The sequence below is a fragment of the Anthonomus grandis genome, chromosome 5 (genome assembly GCF_022605725.1).
Source record: "Anthonomus grandis grandis chromosome 5, icAntGran1.3, whole genome shotgun sequence".
Classification (NCBI taxonomy): Eukaryota; Metazoa; Arthropoda; class Insecta; order Coleoptera; family Curculionidae; genus Anthonomus; species Anthonomus grandis.
The window spans coordinates 33,869,389-33,888,298 of NC_065550.1; the positions used below are offsets into that span (position 1 = coordinate 33,869,389).

At 29.5% G+C, this 18,910-nt stretch overlaps 1 protein-coding gene across 3 annotated transcripts in view; it reads left to right on the forward strand.

The window, feature by feature from the left end:
- Positions 1 to 18,910, forward strand: part of LOC126736174 (homeobox protein Hox-A1-like) — a 36,660-nt gene extending 17,750 nt beyond the window's left edge. For all 3 annotated transcript variants that reach the window (XM_050440413.1, XM_050440411.1, XM_050440412.1), the window contains exons 3-4: positions 12,039 to 12,205; positions 18,343 to 18,910. In XM_050440413.1, the coding sequence (XP_050296370.1) occupies positions 12,039 to 12,205; positions 18,343 to 18,597 (422 nt within the window). In that variant the 3' untranslated portion in view covers positions 18,598 to 18,910. The remainder of the gene's footprint in view (positions 1 to 12,038; positions 12,206 to 18,342) is intronic.

Sequence of the window (18,910 nt, forward strand, 5' to 3'; positions counted from 1 at the left end):
TGCGTTCCATAGTTTGTCGTATAACCCACAAGGCCCGCCATAAAGAATCACTTTTCTTAGCATTATTTTCAGCCATTTAAAACAATTCGGGGGGAGGGGCGCTCGTATCCAGGCAACATCGTCCGTCTGCACCCCCGCTGCCCCTCTTGGCCCTTTTTCCCCAGCCCCTGCTCTCGTTCCCGACTTTGCAATTAACTAACTTGATTTGGGAACAGATCCCTTTTCTGGGATCTGTTCACAATGTGTTATCAACCTTTTGTTTCACTGCGTCCCGACTGACTGTTTCTCTCTTTTTCTCTCCCGCGTACGGCCCCCCCATTCGTTTCCTCTCCCCATTGGTCCCTTAAGGGATTAACTTAATTATTTTGTATAAATTTTTGTTCTGCCTTAGTTTACTTCGTGAGTAAAAGGTGCTTGAAATTGTTTTGTTTTAAAGTAGCTGTTTTCCACTATCGCCATCTATTACGAGCAAAGAAACTAATTAAATCACTGAGAGACAGGTACAGTAATACCATGTCTTAAACGCCTTTTTTATGATTAAAATGTCCCCTTGGAGCTTTAATATTACGGATGCAATGTGCGCATTATATGCAGCATTTTGGACTGTAATAAGCTTAAAAAATCCTTTAAAAATGAATAATTTTGAAGATGACGTTTACTATTTAGGTCTAATTTTAACAATTATGACAATTAACAAATTCAACTTACCCGCGCTGTAATTGTTTACCATTGATTGACGATGACATTTCAAAGATGTCAAGCTGACAATTTTGACATTTAGACATTTAATTTATGTAACATATATAGGATAATTAACAATTTTAACAACTATACCTTATGACCCCAGATAGCGGATATATAGTGGCTTTTATAAAATTTATTCGACAGTCAATGGTTTAACAGACGCTGACAGTTTCGAAAAACGTCAAAATGACAGCTGTCAGTGGAGACAAATAGTGTAGAAATTACAGACAACTTATGAGTACTATTTAGACAAGTAACAAATTATACTAAAAACAAGTTCCTACTGCAAATGAGGACGATATTTGAGCCTCATTGAGATTTAAAACAACTTAAAAATTAACACTTAAATTTTATAAACCTTAGATGTTTATCAAGATTATTGACGTTGACAACTATAAGACGTTAAGGTGACATCTGTCAAGTCAAACAAATATTGAGGGAATAAGATACAATTTATGAGTAAGATTTCGAACTAGGATATTGACTACTATGACAGATGACCAATTAAGCTTAAAGAGAATGTTATGTAAAAATAAATTACGAATTTTGACGTTGACAATTGCAGAGTGTCAATATAATATGAAAGCAGTCAAGCGATACAAAGTATGTAGAGTATATCAAGTACATTTTACACCAGTAATTTTTACTATTGGCATAATTTAAGTAAAAGAACTATTTAAAACCTTTGACGTTTACCATATTTGTTGCAAGCCGTCAAAGCGATAGCTAACAAGTTGAAATTAGAGAAAACTTGTGAGTAAGAATTAAGGTTGATTCATAACAATGATATTGACAACTATGGCAGATGACAAGTTTATTTTAAGGAATGATATTATGAGAAAATAAATTAATGATTACAGTTTTTGACGTCGACGTTGACAGTTGTAGAGCATCAAGTTGATAGCTGTCAAGTGAATAAGAGGAAATGTAAAGTTTTAGACTTTTTTAGTTAAGACAGGTGACACAAGGCAGGTAGAACAATGTCAATGATAATTATGACAGATGAGAAATTAGCCAGACAAATATTGACGAAAATAAATATAACTTATGACTAAGAATTAGGATTGATTCAGAACAATGACATTGACTACTATGACATATGACAACTGATATTTAAAGGAGGATGTTACGAGAAAATCAATTCATAATTACAAATTCTTAACGTTGACGTTGACAGTTGCATAGTGTCACTATGACAAGTGACGTAGAGGAAAGCAAAGAATCTTAACTCAGAAAATATTGACAGTCATAACAGTTGATACAAGATATGTAGATTTAAAGTACATTTTGCGTATTTTACTTACTATTGCTGACTTAATTTAGGTAAAAGAAATGTTTAAAAATTATTAATTTTAGATGTTTACCAAGAACGTTGACAGCTGAAAGACGTCACGGTAACAACTATTAAGCCAGAAAATTATTGAGGAATTTAGAGACAAGTAATGAGTAAGATATAGGACTAATTCGGAACAATAACATTGGCAACTATAACAGATGATAAATTATATGTAAAGGAAGATGTTACGAGAAAACGAGTAAACAATTACAAAGCGTCAATATGACAGCTGTCAAGTAACGTAAGGCGTCAATATGAGAGCTGTCAAGTGATGTAAGGGACAGTAGAATTATGACAGGTGACAAAAGGCAGATAGCGAATATAAAGTGCATTTTGCGTGGTCTATTTGTTACTATATTGACTTAATTTAATTTCAAGGAATATTTATAATTTATAATGATATTTACCAAGAACATTGATATATCACTGTGTTGACGTTGACAGCTGGAAGAAGTCAAGGATAACTGTCAAGCCAGACAATTATCAAAGGAATTAGATACAACTTATGAGTAAGATTTAGAACAATGGCATTGACAATTATGATAGATGAGAAATTGAACTTAAGGTAGGATCCGACGAGAAAATAAATAAACAATTACAAATTTTTGACGTTCACGTTGACAAATGCAGAATACAAATATAACAGCTGTCAAGTGACGTAAAGACAAATTAAAGAGTTATATATAAATTTAAAAAAAATCTGACAGCTTTGACAGGCGACACAATCGCATATAGCGAACGTCAAGTACACTTTGGGTGTTTCATTTGTTATATTTTGACATAATTTCAAAAAAAGAAATATTTGACGTTTACTAAGAACAATGACATAGAGTGGTGTTGACATTGATAGCTGCAAGACGTCAAGGTAACAGCTGTCTGAATTAGATACAACTTATGAGTAATATTTGGAACAATGACATTGACCACTAAGACAGTTGATAATTTAAGCTTAAAGGAGATTGTTACGATAAAAAAAATTAACAGTTACAAATGTTTGACGTTGATGTTAATAGTTGCAGAACATCAAGATGTTGACAGTTGTTAAGTGACGTAGAAGAAACCTAAAAGTTTTATTTATGATAATTATGACAGATGACACAAGGCAAATAGTAAATATGAAGCATATTTTGCCTGGTTTACTTGATATTATTGGTCTAAGTTACGTAAAAGAAATATTTAAAAATTATGAATTTTTGATATTTACCACAAAATGACATAAAAGCCGTTGATGTTGACAGTTATGAGGTTTTACAACTATGACAGATTGGGAGGCCAGATGTGAAGAGAAAATAATTTTTCATATTGAATAAAATTATTGACACTTGACAGACGTCAACAATAATGAGACATTTTGACGAGGATAACAGATGACAGATAAAGAATATTTTATTCTTTAAGTTAATTTAAATTTAAAAGACAATTATATGACTTCAAGGAAAGACAACAAATGAGAAAACTTATGAGGAAGATTCCGGATAAAATTCGATAGTTCAATTAAATTTTATAATTCGGGTGGTATTGTTCTTAATTAATGACAAACGTTGACACAAAGAAAGAAACCGTTAAGGCCGATTATACCAAAGCGTAAGCATATAAAGTGCTTTTACGATAAAAGCCTTCCGAACAAATCACTTGCAATAAACCCTCGTAGAGGGTGTCAAGATATGTTTTACCTTGTACGTGCTCACTTGAAGGAGGGTTCGAAGGGCCGTAAGTGGTAAAACGTATATATCATTTAAATGCGACGTTTCGCAGATTTATTATCCCGATTTTTCTTCTTTGAATCGTGGCAATGTTCCGCATAAATTCGTCAAAGAAACTCTCCTTTACGTGTACTAGTAGATCCAAATAGTAATTTTTTAAAATTGAGTAGTATACTTTTTAATGCATGTTTGAATTCATGTCTTCTGAGTTACACGGTTATTGATAAGGTTCATTAAAAAAAAATCAATTTTTTTGAACAAAAATTTTTTTTCATCCCCCTGTATATTTTTCAAAAAACGCTGAAATAGGTGTCTAATTATTTTAATTCAACAACCCATGTACCAATTTTCAAAAGTATAATCCTTTTACCTTATGAATTACTGTTAGCATAATCAGACTAATTTTGCTAGTTTAAAGATACAAAGGCTTAAAAAAGTGTAGTATTTAATATGAATAATAAAAACGTGTAAACGGAAAAAAGAAAGATTTAATTTGTTCCACACGCGGGGGGGATACGACCGACCTAAAACTCCAAACCTGAAAAGTAATCGGAACTTCCCGAAAGTAATTCCGGCGATTACTTTTTGATATATGGCGGTGCACGAGGGGGCTCCCTGCCTATAAATTGCCCATATCGGCCCCGCTCAATAGGAGCGAATTATCATTTCCACGCAAATCTGAATACACTTTTGCTCGGTTTTTAGGTTGGAAGAGAGAAATGACGCTAATCTGCCCCGGATTTAAAAGTGGTAGAAATCCGGGACTTTTAAACGTTTTAACGTATGAGAAGTTTGGTTTTTTGGGCTCCAAAAAAAATTCAATTGCTTAATAACGGATGACTGTACATGAAAAATTATTTTTGCAAAGCATGATTCGATATATAACAAGTTTGCTCTATTCAAATTATCGAAAATGCTTGACTCTACATGAAAAAGTCATTATAACCAACCAAACCCTACATACAGTAACTTTATCACTTCCAGTGACACATCCTTGCAATTGCTTGATTGATATCTTCATTAATTTAATTGGGAGTGACAGAGTATTAAATCTTCAATCAAATCTTTCGCTTGTTCTTTATTTTGCAGAAACTGACCCTTTATTAAATAAAACAATAAAAAATTACTCCTCTTTTTACTAAAGGAAAAACCCACATACATATCACTTAAAATTATTAAAACTAGTTTAAAATCATCGGCAAACATTAAAAATTCACAACTTTTTATACAATTTTTAAAGTGGTTGATAAATATACTAAATAGCACAAAAGAAATAGGAAGGACTCTTGCTAATTATTACCAACAATTTTTAACCAATACGAAAACTGCTTAGGACCTACCCTGCTTCTAATTTATTAACTTATTAAACAAGTACGAGCAAAAGTTAGTTAATAAGTTGATCAGTTGGGACCAGTAGAAATTATTCCTGGATTTTGATCAGTGGAAAGTCTTTTAAATACAATTCAAGTTGAGAATTCATTAATGATTGTTGAGCAGTTCCTCCGGCAACGCTACTCACCGCATTATATGTCTTTTTTTTACCAAATTTCAATCGAATCGGATTAATAGGAAAAAGGTTTGATGGTCACGTGACCTGAAAACTTAATATGCCGAATAATTGCAAAAAATTATTAATTATACTCCAAATACTAAGTTTCCTTTAAATCGCGCAAATAACAAAAAAAATACTTCCCGTATGCTGAAAATAACCAAAAACTATACGAATAAGGTTCAGGTGAACTATAATCGATCCGTTAAATTTCATAACATTCAAAGAACCGTTGCGACCTGTATCGAATTGTTTTGACCAAAATCATCGAAAAATTTTTGTTGACTTTAAAGGCGTCCTAGTCCTAAACAAAATATTGAATGAAAATTTTTGAGTAATCAGATGGTAGCCCCATATTTTTAGATTATAAAAAAGTAAACACTATTTCTCTACCCCGAACACAACCAAAGTTATAAGTACTTTTATCCGACGGGTTCGAATTTTTTGTGTGAAAACTCCCCAGCGGGACAAGCTCTCTATAAGAGCTCCGCTCTTCTTCACTTAAATTTGATTTACCTTTGATAAAATCCTAAATCCTTAATAACAAATTATATAATTTCTTAGTTTAGAATTTTCGCATATTTCAATGCAATACTCTCTAGCTCTAGAGAAAGGAGAATATATAAAAAAATTAACATTTACACTGAAATTTTTTTTAAAATAACCAAAAAATACCAGTAATATACCTAATTTCGAAGAGACAATTTTAAAAATTATTAAAATGTCCAACATATGTTCAAATTGATGCTCCGAATATTCGAAATAATTTTTTGTTGTAAATTCTTACTGTTCTTAAGAATATTTTACAAATCATACAAAGATGATTGCCTGGATTAAATGTAAATTTTTCGATTTTTGGGAAACAAAGTACAAATATTTAATTTAGTTTTCTAAATAACCACAAATTTCTTTAAAATTTTATTTTTTTAACTTTTATAATAAATGACTGCCTGGAATAAACTATTACATTATTCCAGGCAATTGGGTTGAATGGTGACTTTAAGATAGGAAATCATACAAGGATGATTGCCTGGAATAAATGTTTGAAATTTCTAAAAAATTTTTTGATTTTTGTGAAACAAAGTACAAATATTTAATTTAGTTTTCTAAATAACCACGAATTTCTTCAAAATTTTATTTTTTAACTTTTATAATAAATGACCGCCTGGAATAAACTATTACATTATTCCAGGCAATTGGGTTGAATGGTGACTTTAAGATAGGAAATCATACAAGGATGATTGCCTGGAATAAATGTTTGAAATTTCTAAAAAAATTTTTTGATTTTTGTGAAACAAAGTACAAATATTTAATTTAGTTTTCTAAATAACCACGAATTTCTTCGAAATTTTATTTTTTAACTTTTATAATTAATGACTGCCTGGAATAAACTATTACATTATTTCAGGCAATTGGGTTGAATGGTGACTTTAAGATAGGAAATCATACAAGGATGATTGCCTGGAATAAATGTTTGAAATTTCTAAAAAATTTTTTGATTTTTGTGAAACAAAGTACAAATATTTAATTTAGTTTTCTAAATAACCACGAATTTCTTCAAAATTTAATTTTTTAACTTTTATAATAAATTACTGCCTGGAATAAACTATTCCAGGCAATTGGGTTGAATGGTGACTTGAGGATAGGAAATCATACAAAGATGATTGCCTGGAATAAATGTTTGAAATTTCTTAAATAATTTTTCGATTTTTGTGAAACTAAGTACAAATATTTATTTTAGTTTTTTAATTTTTTTTGGAAAAAATGGAATTTTTGTAAAACGGCCCTTTATATTGAATCTCCTTTTAGGAAAACTTAAATCTCTACTAAGGCAAGAAGTTATCTTTCTTATGTACTACTGCTTATTTACTACGTGGATGAAATTTTCCCCAATTATTTCATGCAGATATTGATCACTATTAAGTATAGATTTTTTTTTCAAGCAATAATCTTTATTATAAATTTTTGCAGGTACCTGAAATAATATCTGGATAAAATTACAAAATAATGTGTCAACCTCTTCATTTATTACTTCCAGGCATTTTTTTTGAAAAATTTTTGTTGACTTTAAAGGCGTCCTAGTCCTAAGCAAAATATTGAATGAAAATTTTTGAGTATTCAGATGGTAGCCCCATATTTTTAGAATATAAAAAAGTAAACACTATTTCTCTACCCCGAACACAACCAAAGTTATAAGTACTTTTATCCGACGGGTTCGAATTTTTTGTGTGAAAACTCCCCAGCGGGACAAGCTCTCTATAAGAGCTCCGCTCTTCTTGACTTAAATTTGATTTACCTTTGATAAAATCTTAAATCCTTAATAACAAATTATATAATTTCTTAGTTTAGAATTTTCGCATATTTCAATGCAATACTCTCTAGCTCTAGAGAAAGGAGAATAAATAAAAAATTAACATTTACACTGAAATTTTTTTAAAAATAACCAAAAAATACCAGTAATATACCTAATTTCGAAGAGACAATTTTAAAAATTATTAAAATGTCCAAGATAAGTTCAAATTGATGCTCCGAATATTCGAAATAATTTTTTGGTGTAAATTCTTACTATTCTTAAGAATATTTTCTTGAAATATTCTTAAAATTTCTACTATCCAAATTTGATAGGTATGTTATATGGGCATGCATTAAAATTGTGACTCATTTTTGGGTGTAAATTAGTAGGTAGTTAAGATATTTTTATTAGTTTATTTATAGTTTCTTACATAGTAACATTGAGGATTTTTTGAAGATAGATTTAAGGGTAAATCTGTGATTTTTGGTTAATTTTTTAGACAGGTTTGGCTAGGACAATCTGTTTGGATAATAATTTCTGGGTTTAATTTACATTTTTTTTGCCATTTCTTAGACTTCTACCGCATTTTATTTTAGACTCATTAAAAGTATAATTTTTCTTACTTGATTACAGTGCCTATAAACAGAAATCATATTTAATTATGATTTCTGGATTTAACATGTGAAGAAATGGGTAAAACGTTGCTTTTTAATATTTTTTGACTATGTGTATAAATTAGCTTTTAAAATATATGATTTTTTTTTTAAATTTAAATTTGCGCCTAATTTTTTTACTAATTTTTACAGAATTTTATTTTTCTAACAATAAATTGATTGATTTAATTGACTAAGAAATATTTGACCTGATTAATAAGCATCATTTTTGTAGAACATAAATCATTTACCAATTTTGCTCTCTATAGGTATTTTGATTTGATTATTATTTAACCAAAAAAAATGTGATTTTGACCATTTTAACCCATCTCTAAAAAGTTTAAATATGAAAAATTAAAAGAACCATTCCCGTAACCCATGATTCACTTAGCAAATTCGATCCTTGGAAATTAACCAATAGAAACTAATTTTCTTGCGAAAACTGAGGTTCTTCAAGACAAAAACCCCGTCAAACATTTGATTGCATATCAAGTTTTGTACCTAAAAAAACTAACTCAAATCATACATAGTTCTTGCCCAAATTCGACCTAAGGCCACCATAATTTCCGGACTAATAACCTGCCAAAAGACCTGCAACTATTCACAATATAAAATTTATCCCCAATACAAATCGGAAGGGTCGGGAGATCATCCCGCCAATTTCGGCTCGTTTAACGGGCCAACCCATGTGGTTAGAAGGATTTTCCACGGCTAATTTATATTCCGTTGAACGCCACATGTGTGTTATTTGCTTCGACGATATGTCGTCATATGTTAGCTAAGTTTTATTGCCAGGGTGCCTGTCTGGTGTTTACTTTGGCAATTTGCAACCTTCCGCGTCCTAGTTAACGCCCAAATGGTTTCTTTCAATAAGGGCTGATAAAATATTATATTATATGTGTGTGTGTGTGAGATCCAGAAATACTCCAGAGATTCGGGGCTGCTGATGGTGTTGTTGTGATGCTTTTAAGGGATTATTTTCGTTCGTTTTATACGCTTTTATTTTCGAGAAGGATTTGGGAGATTTCTTCAAGGATTATAACGTAAAAAATCTCATGTATATATTAGCTTATCGCATCAAAATAGAATTAGTAAGATTACACGAAGCTAATCTTAAATCAATAGCAATATATATATATAAATCAAAATTAATAAATAGGACAATTGATATATTTATCAATCTCATTACGAAATTATATCCAGATATCAATAATTTGGCGTAATAAGTTAAGCTAATAATCTGTTACAGATGGTCGATGATTTTTTTTAAGTAAAATTAAAGCAAATTTATTGTCACGGGAATAAAAATCAATTTATTTTGCTTTTAAAATATGTTTTTTTTAGTAAATAATAATAATATTAATAATAATAATAATCTTTATTTAGCATAAATAGCTACATACAAAAACAAACAATTTCCTCAAAAATTAATAAAAAAAAAATACATGTAATATTAACAATAATGTTCATAAACCTAATACAACAACATATTTAGTCAGCAAGAGTACCATATAAGTAAGCAATAAATAATATATGAAATATATATAAATGTGTAGAAGCATGTATCCTAATTATAAATTACGGCTTTTTTTTAAGTCTCGTTTTTGATTAGTCAAATGAATAAATTTATAGATATAGGATCATGCTGTATAAGAATTGTTCTAATTATTTTTTATGTAGAGTCAGCCATAATTGAGAAATTGGATCTTAAGCCTCTCTGATGAAGATGGCAATAATATAATTAACCCAAAACAGATCATCCAATATCAGTTTTTTCAGGTAGTAAATGAGGAAGGTAACTTCTTGCCTTAGCAGAGATTTAATTTTTCCAAAAGGTGATTAAGGGTGATAAAGGGACGTTTTACAAAAATTCCATTTTTCCAAAAAAAATAATATTTTTAAAAAATTCGTGTTTATTTAGAAAACGAAAATAAATATTTGCCCCTTGTTTCACAAAAATCGAAAAGTTTGTTAGAAATTTCAAACATTTATTCCAGGCAATCATGTTTGTATGATTTCTAATGCTTCAACATTTAACCCAATTATCTGAAATAAAGTATAGATTTATTCTAGGTAGTTGAAGAAATTACCTTTATTTCAAGTACACACCTATAAAAATTAATAATGAGGATAATTGCTTTAAAAAAATATTAATTTCTCTACAAAAATTGTTCTAATTATGTTTTATGTAAAGTTATCCAGAATTGAAAAATTGCGCCTTAAACCACTTTTTACATCACAATATTATCACTAGTTAACAAAACAGATCATACAATATCTACTTTAGAGAGTAGACTTGTAGGTCAGGTAGTGGTTAAACAGACAATACAAAAATTTTTATGTAGACTCAAGATTTTTTTTGAATATCACTGGTTTAAAATACTCTTTAGTTAAGTTAGTTCTTACTTGTCAAGCATTTTTCCCAAAAATCTTGATACCTAAAAATTTATAATGAAAATTATTGCCTGAAAAAACCTATTAATGAACAGTCTCTGTTTGAAATAAGTTTCATCCAGTCAGTTAAAAATACGTAAAAAAAGTCAATTGCCTGGAAGTAATAAATGAAGAGGTTGACACATTATTTAGTAATTTTATCCAGATATTATTTCAGGTGCCTGCAAAAATTATATTAAAATATTTGCACTTTGTTTCCCAAAAATCGAAATTTTTTTTAAAAATTTCAAACATTTATTCCAGGCAATCATCTTTGTATGATTTCCTATCCTCAAGTCAACCCAATTGCCTGGAATAATGTAATAGTTTATTCTAGGCAGTCATTTATTATAAAATTTTGAAGAAATTCGTGGTTATTTAGAAAACTAAATTAAATATTTCTCATTTCCAATGTAAATGTTAGAAAAACATTAAATTGCTTCTATCTCTGTTCGGTTTGCAAAACTCAGCTTTAATAAAGTCACAAGAGACCTCCCAGTGTTGCTTTTGGAGATTTTAGAAATTAAAGATGATTGTTATGTATTTAGAGCAATTGATGTATTGTTTAATGCAGGCAAGGCACCTTTGGCCCTTAGACCATTTTCAGTGCCAACTAATCTACTGGTTAATCCAATACAAATCGTACAATATCCTCTGTTGGTATTGATTAAATAGAAAACACCTTAGACGGTAAATTTCAAGAATTTTTCACATAAATTAAGACCTTCTTAAAATCAATACAATAATTCATATATTTTTAAAAGCAATTTCAAAAATGAATTCTTCCCGGCTCCAACCCCAAACAAACCCATTAATACTTATTGAATCAGTTTTAACAAAATTGACCAATTTCGCAGATGATTAAATACAAGTGCAATTTATTAGGAAAACCAAAAGCGAGCGGGCATTACCAGTCAGGGGTCGCCGATGCCGCTATAACTAAAGTGAAATCCTCTTTCAGCCAACAGCCACCCCCACCCCCCAACCCCCTGGCATCCTCACCCTCTTATTCTTTATGTGTCGCGCTTCTTCTCTGCCAACGGAGGGTTAAATTAGGGAGTCGTTAAATGTATTACGATATTAAATTATCATGACAATGGCACAATCAGGGGTGCCGGCGATAAATACAGTGCAAACATACGGACCTCTTGGCCACAGGTTTTATAGCGGCCCAATATGTTTAATATAAATACTGTAGTTAAAGGATCTAAAGGGGGTGGCAATTAAATAATCCATTTAGGCCAAATGGTTAATGTAATTTTATTAATTGCACCGTATGATGTTGATTTGTTTGTCAGTTAGATGTGAAGATTGGTTGTTGTTTCAGGTTGTACCCCTGGTGGAAATGCCCTATTGGGTAAGACGAGGAGGCCTAGGACTGCTTTTACCTCCCAGCAGCTGTTAGAGTTGGAGAAGCAATTTAGGCAAAACAAGTACCTATCCAGGCCGAAGAGGTTCGAGGTGGCCACGAATTTAATGTTGACAGAAACCCAGGTAAGTCAGAAATATGACTGAGATAGAGCTAGTTTAAAAATTCGTCGTTTGTGTGTCTCTATTATACCCTCAATTCACAATATAAAATTGTTTTTTATTGATTTAATTTAATTTTAAGAGAGTTTACGAAAATTAAATGTGCCATTCAAATCTTTCATTTTTGTTAATGAAACTAGTTAACAATAAGGGATATTTTGGTTCAGTACAAGAAGGTTTCAGAAATAAAAGTAATTACAATTTTACTCATTAATATTAAAAGTTTTAATTTACTTATAATGTTTTTGTTTAATTTATTTATGTGTGATTTTTTGTTAAAGTGATAGTCGAGTATAGAAAGTGTTCTTTTTTTGCAAAAATATTATTTGTAAAAAAATGAAAATTTATTAAAATTAAAATATTAAATTTAATAATATAGAGTTTCAAAGTTATTAGATAAGTATTAAATTTTCAAAAACAGTTAAAAAAATATATAAAGTAAAATGTACGTAAACCTAAAAAAAAAAATTACTGTCAATAAATATTATAAATTGAGAGATTTTACAGAAATGGGAAATTTCGATACATTAGGTAATAAAACATTTGATAGATATTGTTACTAATAAATAACTATAATTAAAAATATATAATTATAATTAAAAATATATAAGTATCAATCTTAAATATAATAATATTTTTTCATCATTGAGAATTATGCGGAAAACTGAGTACCTGTAGTAAATATGAATAAAATTAACAGTGGTATATAGGCAAGAAGAAAAATATTTTTACTGATTGATCAACGTCATTTAATAGTATATAAGTCAAGTTGATTAGCACCAGTCTTTGCTTTTGTATATTTAGGGTATAACAAACACTATATTTATTTATTTATTGTGTTTTTATTGACTAGTTATTACACGTCAATAAACAAAAAAGCACGAAAAGGAATATTTAAAAAATATATATTTTTACCTATTAAAGCTCTAAATAAAGGCCTTTATTTTTAAATCCTTTTTTTATATATTCTGAGGGTCTAGTGTTTAGGCTAAGACAGGAATTTATTAATGAGAATTCGATTTTTTCACCTTTTTCTATATCATCGTTTCATTTTCTAAATAGTGTTTGAATCACCTGCAAATAGTGTTTTTCTTACGTAATGTGTCTAATTATACACGAAAAACATTATTTTATTCCTATTATCTTCTAATTTTTAGACTGAGATAGGGATATATAAATAAAAATTCATTTTTTCCACCTTTTTCTATATCATGGTTTCATTTTCTTAATAGTATTTGGAACAGCTGCAAATAATGATTTTCTCGTGTAATGTGTTTATTTATGCCCGAAAAACAGTATTTTATTTCTATCCTCTTCTAAATTTTAGACTCAGATAGGGATATATAAATGAGAATTCTACTTTTCCACCTTTTTCTATATCATTGTTTCATTTCCTAAATAGTATTTGGATCGCCTGCAAGTAGTAGTTTTCTCACGTAAAGTGTCTAATTATACCCAAAAACATCATTTTATTCCCTTCCTCTTCTAATTTTTAAGCTGAGATAAGGATATATAACTAGGAATTCAATTTTTCAACCTCTTTCTATATCATGGTTTAATTTCCTAAATAGTATTTAGAACAGCTGCAAATAATGCTTTTCTCGCGTAATGTGTCTAATTATACTAGAAAAGCCTAAATTACCTTACTTGCTTAATATGCCTCTCATCTACCTGAATTCTGAATTGTGGAATATACTTGTTTTATTCTGGTTTCATTTACGTGATTCAATGATTCCAAAAGTTCTAAATATTGTAATAATTGTGAATAATGTAAATGATCATTATGCACAATTATTACAGTATCATCTGCAAACCTGATTTAAGCCTGACCAGCTGAGTTAAATTGCAATTTCTTCTAGAAGTCTAAGATTCCTAAAAAAAATAACTAAAATTAATTAAATTCTTCCCGGCAGTTGATGGCTATTTTAGTTTTTAAAACAATAAAAGCGCAAATAACCTCAAAAACTTGAAGGAATTTAGTTTTTTTAAATAAATTTAGGAAAATTGTTATTTTTTAAAAAATTATACGGAGAAACAGCGGTAGTGATGGCGAACAATGACGTCGAACCGAATGCATTTCATAGGAAACTTAATGGATAATCTCTATTTTATTGGCAAAATAGTTTAGTAAACTAAATGTCTGTTAAGAAGACATATTAAATTCTTTATGATATTCCTATCATAAAGAACTAATTGATATAGTTATTCGATGAGCGACAAAAGATCAAATATGTAGCCAGTCTAATTAATTATTTTATTCTTTTTTTCATCTTGAATTCGGCTTAAAAAAGCATTTGTAAAATAGAAATATGTTCGACAACCACTTGTTTTGTTTTTTTAATCTAAAAAATATTTTGAGAAATCTATCATTTCCTTGTATGAGTATCTCTAAAAATTATTTATAAAATCCATGACATATTCGTGTTACCTAACATTTTACCGGTTTTCAAGGCAATTCATGATAAAACTAGATTCTTCTTTCTATTGCCCTCTTTCCTCCTTCGATCTTACCTTGAAGGATAAGGCGCTGGAATTCATAGAGTTCTCCTCTGATAATATATTTTAATTCAAAATAATCATCCATCATTCCCAAAGAGACTTAAGTATATGAGTAAAGGGGAGGAGAAAGTAAACTCAAAGTCCAAGTCTCATAATCAAGCGTCTATTTAAAGGTTACGCGTTTCGCCGCATTAGGGCATCATCAGACCTAAGTAAAATTAACAAAATTAAATAATATGGAGCAGAACGCTAATTAACAGAAAAGACATACCTATAATAATATATAAATACAAAAAACTGCACATTGACTCACACTAACATAAAAATAAAATAAATACACGATGGTATAAACTTATTTTATTTTTATGTTAGTGTGAGTCAGTGTGCAGTTTTTTGTATTTATATATTATTATAGGTATGTCTTTTCTGTTAATTAGCGTTCTTGATGCCTATTTTATTTTTTTTAACAATTAAGGCACAAAATTAAATAATCTCAAAAATCTCAAGGAATTTATTTTTTTTTAAATAAATTAAAATAACTGTGATTTTTGTGATCTTTATTTTTAGGAAAATTATTATTTTTTGAATAATTATACGGGGAAATAAAGACATTTTACTAATATTTAAGGCAATTCACGATAAAACTAGATTCTTCTTTCTATTACCCTCTTTCGATCTTACCTTGAAGAATAAGGCGCTGGAATTCATAGAGTTCTAATCTGATAATATGTTACAAGTATAATATTTGTATACGTTTTATTACTTCCAAAATTCACGAACTTTTCTTTCTTTTCTATCTTCTAGTTCTATACCTTCGTTTGAAGTTTATAGTTTTATTAGTGAGGAGTTTAAGGAAGGTTGCTCTTTATTGTTCTATTCTACTTTTAATCTTTGGTTCAACATACAGCATTACATTATCCCTGATTGTTACAGTATCATCTGCAAACCTGATTTTCTTTACATGTATCCCGTTGACTTTAATTCAAATTTCTCAATATATTTACAGTCGTTTTCACAACATTTTCAAACAGTATTTTTTTAGGTAGAATTAAAGTTCATTGGGAAAAACTGTATTTTAATTCTGATAAAAAATTGCATGTAAAATTGAAAGAAATAAATATCATGCATGCTGCGTATTATGGATAAAATAAATGCGTTTAAAACGAAAATTTATTAGTTTCTTTCGGCACTCTAAAATTCCTGGAAGAAAGCTGTTACTGTTAAAATTACTTAAATCCTACCAGACGAAGAATAACCCCAAAAACCTGGAAGAGTTTATTTATTTTTATTATTTAGTTGCATTGGAAAAAAACAGGGAAGTTTATTCAACTGCCTGCAAAAAAAAATTAAATTATTCCAGGCAGTCGAGGTCATATTTAAGTTTTTCCAGGCATTAAAGTATAAAAATTGAGTCAAATTCTTGGACTAAAACAAGAATTAATTGATTTCTTCCAGGCAGCTGAGTTTAATGCCAATTTCTTTTAGAAGGTTAAAATTCCAAAAAAAAAATTAATTAAATTCTTCCAGGCAGTTGATGCCTATTTTATTTTTTTAAAACTATAAAAGCGGAAAATAACCTCAGAAATCTAAAGAAATTTAATTTTCTTAAATAAATGAATTAGTCTCTATTAATAAATGTGATTTTTTTGAACTTTATTTTTAGGAAAATTGTTATTTTTTAAAAAATTTTACGGAGAAATAAAAACATTTTACCGGATTTCAAAGCAATTCACGATAAAACTAGATTCTTCTTTCTACTACCCTCTTTCCTCCTTCGATCTTACCTTGAAGGATAAGGCGCTGGGATTCATAGAGTTCTCCTCTGATAATATGTTACAAGTATAATATTTGTATACGTTTTATTTCTTCCAAAATTCACGAACTTCTGTCTGTACTCTACGAAGAACTTCTTTATTTTTTATCTTCTAGTTCTATACCTTAGTTTGAAGTTTACAGTTTTATTTGTTAGTAGTTTAAGGCAGGTTGCTCTTTATTATTCTATTCCACTTTTAATCTCTGGTTCAACATACATCCCAGATACTTAAATTGCCTCACTTGTTCAACATTCTGCTCATCTATCTGAATTCTGATTTGTGGAATATCAGTATTACTCACGACCATAAACTTTATGTTGATTTTCAAGCTTTATCTTGTGCTTGATTCAATGATTCCAGAAGATCGTTTACGTTATCCTTGATTATTACAATATCATCTGCAAACCTGATTTTCTTCACATGTATCCCGTCCACTTTAATTAAAATTTCTCAATATATTTACAGTCGTTTTGACAACATTTTCAAACAGTACTTTTTTAGGTAGAATTAAAGTTCATTGGGAAAAACTGTATTTTAATTCTGATAAAAAATTGCATGTAAAATTAAATGAAATAAATATCATGCTGCGTATCTGGATTATGGATGCAATAAATGCATTTAAAACAAACATTTATTAGTTTTTTTAGCACTCTAAAATTTCTGGAAGAAAGCGAAATTATTTAAATCCTCCAAGACAATGGATGATTTTTTTTTCAGGTAATAGGATCGAAAAATAACCCCAAAAACCTGGAAAAGTTTATTTATTTTTATTATTTAGTTGCATTGGAAAAAACAGAAAAAAAATTAAATTATTCCGGGCAATTGAGGTCAATTTTAAGTTTTCTAGGCATTAAAGAATAAAATGGAGTCAAATATTTGGACTAAAACAAGAATTACTTGGTTTTTTCCAGGCAGCTGAGTTATAAATGCCAATTTTTTCTAGAAGTCTAAAATTCCTAAAAAAATAAGTAAAATTAATTAAATTCTTCCAGGCAGTTGATGCCTATTTAATTTTTTTAAAACAATTAGAGCGAAAAATAGCCTCAAAAACCTGAAGGAATTTAATTTTTTTAAATAAATTAATTGGTCTCTATTAATAAACGCGATTTTTTCGAGCTTTATTTTTAGAAAAATTGTAATTTTTTGAAAAATTTTACGGAGAAATAAAAACATTTTACTGGTATTCAAGGCAATTCACGATAAAACTAGATTCTCCTTCCTATTACTCTCTTTCCTTTTTCGATCTTACCTTGAAGGATAAGGTGCTGGAATTCATAGAGTTCTCCTCTGATAATATGTTTTAAGTATAATAATTTTATACGTTTTATTACTTCGAAATCTCACGAATTTCTATTTGTACTTTACGAAAAACTTCTTTATTTTTTATTTGGTCTACCCATGATATCCTTAGTATTTTTCTTAAGCGTCAAATCTCGAATGCTTCCAATTTATTTATAGAACTTACTTTTAATATCCAGACATGTACACCATACAAAAGAACTGACCAAAGTAACATTTTAGGTTCTATACCTTAGTTTGAAGTTTACCAAGTTTTATTAGTGAGGAGTTTAAGGAAGGTTGTCCCGTCTACTTTAATTAAAATTTCTCAAGATATTTACAGTCGTTTTCCATGAAATATAAAAACAATCCCAAGTTGCCCAACCAATGCCTTACCGAAATCATATATAATCATCAAAATTTATTTCTTTTTGACCACTGAACCAAATACACCAACACCGAGAAAAGTTATTAAACAACTTAATTCAACTCTTCTTTTTCCTATTCTAGGTAAAAATCTGGTTCCAGAACCGACGAATGAAATGGAAAAGAAGCAAAAAAGCCCACGACGCGAAATCCTCCTCTGGCAAAGATCCAGATACGAGTGGCAAGCCAAGTACCCCGTCCGAGTTTTGCTCGCAACCGAGCGCCTCCAGTTCCCACTCGGACAACTCCGGTGCGAGTGTCATCTCCTTAAAACAAGATAAAAGTGAACCGAGTAGGTTACAAGAGGACGAGGTACTTTATAGACCGTATGTGGCGTAATAAGTGCCGAAATAGGGTGTCGACTGAAGATTATTGTGATTTTTGTTCGTTTTTCTTTAATGTACTAGGGAGCTAGTTCTATGCTAGTATTGTTTGTACAAATGTTTGTAATAGTATTTAAAAATTGTAGTTAAAAGTAAATTAGGGGAAAAAAGTATATATTTGAAGCTTGTTTGGTCCTAGTTCCTGGTTTTGTTTTTTTTTTGTTATTTTGTATATGATAGATGATTGGGCGGGACACCTTGCGAATGAGGGTTTTTTTCAGTATTATTATTATTATGTAAATAGTGTAAATAAATTATTTATTTCGTAA